General features: G+C 42.9%; 1 protein-coding gene across 2 annotated transcripts in view; it reads right to left on the bottom strand.

Moving 5' to 3' along the window:
- Positions 1 to 1,612: 1,612 nt before the first annotated feature.
- The window catches only part of LOC116862091 (zinc finger protein 268-like), a 33,759-nt gene continuing 26,818 nt past the window's right edge, over positions 1,613 to 8,553 (bottom strand). For both annotated transcript variants that reach the window (XM_032849208.1, XM_032849209.1), the window contains one exon: positions 1,613 to 4,099. In XM_032849208.1, coding sequence (XP_032705099.1) covers positions 1,662 to 4,099 — 2,438 coding nt within the window. In that variant the 3' untranslated portion in view covers positions 1,613 to 1,661. The remainder of the gene's footprint in view (positions 4,100 to 8,553) is intronic.

The following is an 8,553-nucleotide window of genomic DNA, read 5'->3' as shown; positions in this document are numbered from 1 at the left end:
ACACATCTCCACGGCATCACGTACATGTCTGCCTGAGACACATACCGGGGACTCAAATAAAAAGACAAGTGCGCTAGAGTTGTAAAGTGACAATAACTAAAGCTACCATGGGTAGTCTATATAAAAGGAACTAATTAATAATTGCAGGAAAATGTTATCAGAAAACAAAAGTTGTTTTCTTTCTGGTACTTAAGGAGTCCATCAGAAATCTGAAATCTGGAATGAATATCTTAGCCTACCTTAATGATCATGCCGACTCCTTCGCAGGGCACCACGAGTGATGAAACCACCATGACCCCCTACGCTCAGAGATTATCTTAAAGAAAATCAAGATGTTCTAACTGCTGGGGGCAGAACACATTCCAGCTACACAAGCACCCGATTTGGCACTATACCCACGTATGTAACTAAAGAAGTCACTGCCAGGCCCACTTACAAAGGCTACAAAGTAGTAGGGAAGGTTTGTAGTATTGAAATGGATTTTTAATAAATCATATCATTCTAGTAGCAAGTTGTATTTGTTAAAAACAATGTTGCTATGCAAAGTACAAGTTCCCGGACAATGGCGTGTATCTACCTAACTTACCTCTCATATGTGACATTCATAGGTAAAATGCCAAACTACACAAAACTCACACAGTACCAAGGAAGATAACATCTAAATATCCCTGTAGGTCTTTCAATGTATTTCTGGTTATTGTGATTGCATTTATTTACTTGGAAAAATATATATATTCCATTTTGGACATGCCTATCATTTATAGTTGAGGTTTTCTCCAACCTTTTCCTAACAATTTGGAACATGTGGAACACAATTTCCCTCACAATAATTTGTAAAGGAAATTGTTTTCCAAATTAATCAAAATAACAGTAAGGGGAACCTTTCTATTGAGACTTTTGTTACCACCACATATTATTAATTTTTTCATGGAAGTTAGACTTTCCTATATCAAGAACTCCCCTAATTGATAGTATAGTTTCTCCAAAGTATGAGCTTCTGATACATAAAGTATGTGTGATTTTGATAATTCTGCCATTCGTTGGTTTCCATTTTTCTCATTAAAATACTGTTTCAAAAAATCCTCCTGTTTAATACAAATTTCAAAGCAGTGTGTTCCATATTTACTTGTTTTATGAAACTTCCTCTTTGCAAATTTATCACAGTAAAAAATTTATCATAGTAAAAAAAATAACTTTCCAATATTCACTTCATTGTTATGGTTCCTCATCTGTACAAGCTTTAAAAAGCATATGACTTAGGGCACCTGGGTGGCTCCGTGGGTTAAAGCCTCTGCCTTTGGCTCAGGTCATGATCTTGGGGTCCTGGGATCAAGCCCTACATCAGGTTCTCTGCTCGGCGGGGAGCCTGCTCCCCCCGCCCCGCCTGTCTACTTGTGATCTGTGTCAAATAAATAAATAAAATCTTAAAAAAAAAAAAAAAGGTATGACTTGCTGCTGAAAACTTCCATGGGGTTCACTTTCATAACATTCCTGTGTGCATTTACTGGGGGTGGGGTGGGGAGGGATGTGTAAAAAGCAGCTTTCTGTGGGTGTCCCTGTCCATGCTGTGCATTCACAGGTTTCTATTCAGTATTAGTTTCCTGGTGTACAATGAGATGATCTCATGGAGTTTCTCTTCTATATGAATTTGCTGGTATTTCCTATGAGTTGACTTTTGGAAGAAAATTTCTTACATTTAACTCATCAACACGTTTTTCGTCTACATGAGTTCTCTGATGCATAATGAGCTGTGACTTCCAACAAAAGGCTTTTCCACATTCAGTGCATTTACAGGGTTTCTCTCCTGTGTGAGTCCTCTGATGCGCACTGAGGATAGACTTCTGAGAGAAGGTTTTCCCACATTCATCGCATCCATAGGGCTTCTCCCCTGAATGAGTTCTCTGATGTACAATGAGCTGAGATTTCCTAATGAAAGCCTTCTCACATTCACTGCATTCATAGGGTTTATCTCTTGTGTGCATTCTCTGATGTACAATGAGCCGTAACTTTCCACTGAAGGATTTCTCACACTGGCTACATTTATAAGGGCTTTCCCCTGCGTGAGTTCGCTCATGTACAATGAGTAGTGACTTCCAAATGAAGGCCTTCCCACATTTGTTACATTCATATGGTTTCTCTCCTGAATGAGTTCGCATGTGTATAATGAGATAGGACTTGCTACTAAAGGCTTTCCCACAGTCACTGCATCCATAAGGTTTTTCCCCTGCATGAGTTCGCTGATGAGAAATGAGCTGATCTTTCCTGTTGAAGGCTTTTCCACACTCGCTGCATTCATAGGGATTTTCCCCTGTGTGGATTCTCTGATGCACAATGAGCTGTGAATTGAAACTGAAGGATTTCCCGCATTCACTGCACTCATGTGGTTTCTCTCCTGTGTGAGTTCTCATATGGATAATGAGGTATGACTTGCTCCTGAAGGCTTTGCCACACTCACTGCATCCATAGGGTTTCACTCCAGTGTGACTTCTCTGATGCACAATGAGCTGCGACTTCAAGCTGAAGGCTTTCCCACACTGATTACATCCATATGGTTTTACGCCAGTGTGTGCTCCCTGATGTACAATGAGCTGCGACTTGAAAGTGAAGGCTTTTCCACATTCAGTACAACCATACGGTTTCTCCCCTGTATGGGTTCTCTGGTGTACAATAAGGTTTGACTTTGTATTAAAGGCTTTGCTACAGTTGCTGCATTCAAAGGGTTTCTCTCCCGTGTGAGTTCTCTGATGTATAATGAGCTGCGACTTCAAACCGAAAGTCTTCCCACAGTCACTGCATTCATAGGGCTTCTCCCCAGCATGGGTTCTCTGGTGTGAAATGAGCTGGTATTTCCGACTGAAGGCTTTCCCACATTCATGGCACTCATACGGACTCTCTCCTGTGTGGATTCTCTGATGTATAATGAGTTGTGAATTGAAACTAAAGGCTTTCCCACAGTCACTGCACTCATGGAGTTTCTCGCCTGTGTGAGTTCTCATATGGATAATGAGGTACGACTTGCTCCTGAAGGCTTTGCCACACTCACTGCATACATAGGGTTTCATTCCTGTGTGACTTCTCTGATGCACAATGAGCTGCGACTTCAAGCTGAAGGCTTTCCCACACTGGACGCACCCATAGGGCTTTACTCCTGTGTGAAGCCCCTGATGTACAATGAGCTGCGACTTGAAAGTGAAGGCTTTTCCACATTCACTACAACCATAGGGCTTCTCCCCTGTATGGGTCCTCTGATGTACCATAAGGTTTGACTTTGTATTAAAAGCTTTCTGACATTCACTACATTCAAAGGGTTTCTCTCCTGTATGAATTCTCTGATGTATAATGAGCTGTGACTTCAAACCAAAAGTTTTCCCACATTCACTACAACCATAGGGTTTCTGTCCTGAATGAGTTCTCTGGTGTGAAACAAGCTGGTCTTTCCTACTGAATACTTTCCCACACTCGCAGCACTCATAGGGACTCTCTCCTGTGTGGATTCTCTGATGTATAACAAGTTGTGAACTGAAACTGAAGGCTTTCCCACAGTCACTGCACTCATGGAGTTTCTCTCCTGTGTGAGTTCTCTGATGGACAGTGAGGTAGGACTTGCTGCTGAAGTCTTTCCCACATCCCTCACATTTGTAGGGTTTCTCTTCTACATGAGTTCGTTGATGCACTGCAAGGTAGGACTTACTGCTGAAGGTCTTCCCACAAAAACTGCATTTGAAAGGTTTTCCTTCTACATACGTTTGTTGGCATATGAGTTGTGACTTCTTGTTGACAATTTTTCCAGATTCATTACTTTCACTGTATTTTATTCCAATAACAGTTTGCTCATGTTTAGAATGGGGGAATGATTCCCTATATGCATGAAACTCATTAGGATCATTCTTTCCAGTGTGATTACTATTGAAATCTGTATTATATTTAAAACTCATTCCGCGTGTGACGTATTTATGAAGGTTTTGTCCTGAAGAAACATAATTTGTACTAAGAAGGCACAGTTTTCCAAATGTAGTACATTCGTAGCCTTTTGCCATACTTTCCAGCTTGCCTTGATTTTCCTGATGCCATTCCATACGATCAATTTCCCCGACTTTTTCTAGCAATGAAAACAGTTGTCTGTTAGAAATAACATGAACATTGCAGAGCATAAAATTACCTTAAAAATGCCATGTCAAGAGAGTATACTTTTAGTTTCATATATCGGCTCTGAATATAAGTAAAATCTCAAGTGTAAATGTGCCAAAACTCCTGGCCAGGGAGAACAAATAAAACGAAAAATGAAGATAGACACAGAAATCTGACAATGACTCGGGATGGGTTTTAAGTTTTAAAATGTTGGTAAAGAAGGTAACATAGGCACAAGTAAAAATAAGAAAGATAAACCAGTTGGAAGGCATCTCAGCATTATACTCTTTCAACAAATAATTGCTGAATCCCTATTATGTGCCAAACACTGTGCTGAACTTAGAAGAAACTCAGAAAACAATGCAAACCAATTTACAGTCCTCTTGGGAATGAAGTTCTACTGCATACCCAAATACGTGAAAATAAACGCACAAGAAAAAAATCAGTGTGATGTTTCAGAACACTGAGGACAAGCAGCAGGGAATAAAGTTTCCAGAGAAACCCCAAAAACTGTTTTGTATAAAGGATCAAAGTGAGAACAGCATCTGTCTTTAATCTAATGACATCAGCATCATTAGGGAACAAAACACAGAGCATTCAGAAGCATAAACCTCTTCAGAGACACAGGTCTCCAATTCTATGTTACATGCACTTTCACAGGAAGCTTCTCAAAGAGGTGCTCCAAAAAAACAAACTAAGAAAAAAGATGACACAGAATAAATACGGAAAATAAAATCTAAAAGGAGACTCCAGGATAAAACACTGTAGTACAGCCTGGGTATGAGGTCAACTAGGGTCGCTGAAGCACATCAAGGGACAACAAAGTGACCTCATCAGGAAGAGACAGAATCATTAATGCAGCTGAACATAGCACAGGGGTTCGACAAATACACGAATGGTAAGAAGAGAGAAAACTCAGCAGGCAAATAGAACTCAAAAGAAAAAGATGATGTGTGAACAAAAATTAGCCATTGCATAGCTGCATGATTCACCTGTGAATAGGAATGACATAGTCATAAAGATGTAAAAACTGAAGACTGATCTAACAGGAGTCCCCATTCTGGGAGAGCAGCCACAGCGAATGCCACGTAGCAGGCTCCAGCTCACAGTGCACGGACACCCTGGTTGGGCAAGCTGTGCAAGGACTTCCTGCTGTGGCAGTGGCCTGGTAAGCCCTCGGTTCTGCTCTCTGAGCACAGTTCCCTTTTCCGTTGTCTTCTGCGGCTACACTCAAGATGGTTGTTTGGGGCAGGGAGGCGCCTGGGTGGCTCAGTAGGTTAAAGCCTCTGCCTCAGGCTCGGGTCATAATCTCAGGGTCCTGGGATCGAGCCCCATATCGGCCTCTCTGCTCAGCAGGGAGCGCGCTTCCCCCTCCCCTCTCTCTCTGCCTGCCTCTCTGACTACTGTGCTCTCTGGCTGTCAAATAAATAAATAAATAAAATCTTAAAAAAAAAAAAAGGATGGTTGTTTGGGAGAATACTATTCTATAGCTTCACAATCTGAATTCTGTCAGTACAAATGGAATTTCCAGGGATTACTGTTGAACCACAGCCAGTAATCATCTTCAATCATGGTTAAATAATATTTAAGCATAGAAAATTCTGTCTTCCATTCATTGGCTTTGGTATCATTTCCTGATTTCTATAATTCTCTGAAATTTCCCTTAAGATACCAACCATAATATCATTATCTGCCATTATTGTTGCAAAGAGAATGCTCAACAGAAAATGTGTTAAGGTTTCCTAGGAAATCAAGATGTCAGAGCTGTGGCTAACCAGGGGAAGTAGGAGGGTTATGGTTCCAGCCACAGAAGGGTTACCGGGTAGAGTGTTAGGACAGATTTAGTGTCCATGAGCTCTGAAAGTCTACAGGGATAAGACTATTAGCCAAACACATGAGCAAATCTGATTTCCAGGCAAAGATTTATTGCTCTCTGGCCTATTTTCTTCTTGATGGAAACATCTCTGAGTTTAGAACCACAGAACAGCCAGTAACACTCCCTCTCAGGCTATCATGATAACCCAAAGTTCCCATGAAAGTCCAGAGTTCCCAATGTTCATTTCTCAGGGCATCTAGGAGAAGGTAACTCCCCCACTTGGGAACTTGTGCTTGGGAAAATACAATTTGGAGACTGTTCACAAAATGAAGAGGGATCTGATTTGAGAGGCAGGAAAACCTGGAATGAGATATCAAGGTCCTCTGATCTGCCATCTCCAAGCCCGACTTGCTGCCACGTTCTGTTCATGCTCTTTCCCATCTGATGCTTTGGTCAGCATATTATACTTGAGGACGTCTAGATTGGGTCTACCATTCTCTCCTGGTCAGCCTCCAAATACTTGACATTGTGCCCGAGGACCGAGTCCTGGGTCTTGTTGCTGCTCCACTGTCTCATTCTGGCTTTTGGGTTCTGTCGTCAGCAGGGTTCTGTTCACCCTGCCCCCCTCGGTGTTCTATTCCCCAGGAAAAAGCCCCTTCATCCCTTTTGGCTCTTTTTTATGGTATCCGCTTCCGTATTTCAAAATAACCAGCTTATTCTACTGCACAGTGATTTTTCCCCCAGTGATGATTATTCAGAATAACAGCAGGGCGAGTTCATTCTCCTTCACCACCCCCTTCTTCCACACTCCCCAGGATACACACACTGTCTCTTCTTATACTACTGAAAGTTATTTCATTGGGGTTAGCTCAGTCTTCAGGTTTTTTTCAGTGTTTTCTACACTACACGTGTCTCTCCCACTCTGGACTTGTCTGGCTGGTTGTACATAAATAACTTATCTTTAACTGCACGTTACCAGATGTTACCTGTGAACGAGGATCCAAGACTTCCACTAATATAGCACAAAAGGGAAACAGGAATGGTGGAATATGTTTGAAGATGTACAGACTGGAAGGAGAGTCTGACTGGAAGCCGCCCGGCCAAAGAGGCAGATGAAGGCCGCCAGCGCCGCCTCCTGACTGGCAGAAACCTGACTTTTCCTCCAAACCCATCCTTAAGGCCATGTGCTTCACTCAGGGAAATGGGGACCCTTCTCCATTGCTACCTCTACCCCCACCCCAGAAGATGAAGCACCACTTATCTGAGCCAACAGTGCCGGGCCCATTTCCCTTGCCAGAGTCTTCTGCAGACAGGGACCTGGGATAAAAACCTAGCCCACCAAGCACAAGTTTGCTGAGACTTCCTGGAATAGGCTTTACCACCTGATTGGAAAGAAAGAGCCATGTGGGAAAAGCAGTTCTTCTTGTTCTCCCGGCCACTGGCGTATCTGCAGGTGTTGGCTGGAATGGTCACAGCCACCAGTGCCCAGGAGGGGAGTGAACCTGAAGAAAATGCTGGGGTACGCAGAACGGCAGGGCAGAGATGGCCCTTCGGTGACTTACCGCATCGCTTAGTCAACCCTACAGCTGCCCCACTTCAGGACTTTCTGTGATGTGTCGTAATAAATAACTGCTGTTTCATAGGCTGATTTAGGAATAATCAGAAATGCAGCTGAAGCAATCCTAATACAAATCCTAATACAAAGACTAACGGATCCATTACGCCTGTGACAGAGCAGCCACGTCAGGGAAACCTATCCTACAGCAGTATCAAGACGAACAAAAGGAGGAAGATGTGTACGTTTGGTTAATAAATAGAATGATCAAGAAATGAGATACTGGGGCGCCTGGGTGGCTCAGTGGGTTGGGCCTCTGCCTTCGGCTCGGGTCATGATCTCGGGGTCCTGGGATCGAGCCCCGCATCGGGCTCTCTGTTCGGCAGGGAGCCTGCTTCCTCCTCTCTCTCTGCCTGCCTCTCTGCCTACTTGTGATCTCTGTCTATCAAATAAATAAATAAAATCTTTAAAAAAAAAAAAAAGAAATGAGATACTGGCCTTGTTCTGGGTGGGAACTGGGACCATGGGGGCCTTAAAAGACTTCTTCTTAGAAAACCAAAATATTAAGAGATATCAACAACCCTAGTGAAGAAAATTGTGTATAAAGGAGATTTACGCTGACTCTCCAGTGCCAAGAGAAAGAGCTAGAAGCAGAGCAGAAAGAATGAAGAATGAGAGAGGTGAGAAGAAAGTTCGATGTAGCTACTGAGCAATGCAACAAACAATTCCAGTTTCTGAAAATGAGACAAAGGAGTGGCACATGCAGGGAAGATGCCCGGTACCAAAGGCCAGATGAAACAGGGACAGGCTTCCAATTACCAAAAGAGAAAAATAGCTCAAATCTTCAGAATGGATGTCTTCCAAGGTTACAATATGTAGAAAAGTAGTGACTATGAAAAGTGCCTTTGGACTGGACTCGAAGGGGAGAACAAGAGAAGCCAGTAAAGCATGGAAAGAACATGCACTTGGTCATGCAGTGTGTGAGTGGGTTCCGTGGGTGTCCCATGAGGGAGGCGGAGGGCTCGAGAGAGGGTAACTAATAACCAGGGGGCAG

This window comes from Lontra canadensis, unplaced genomic scaffold, assembly GCF_010015895.1.
Source record: "Lontra canadensis isolate GAN:19392208 unplaced genomic scaffold, GSC_riverotter_1.0 scaffold220, whole genome shotgun sequence".
NCBI lineage: Eukaryota > Metazoa > Chordata > Mammalia > Carnivora > Mustelidae > Lontra > Lontra canadensis.
Note: the sequence above shows the minus strand (reverse complement) of the source record. Positions and strands in the feature narration are given on the sequence as shown.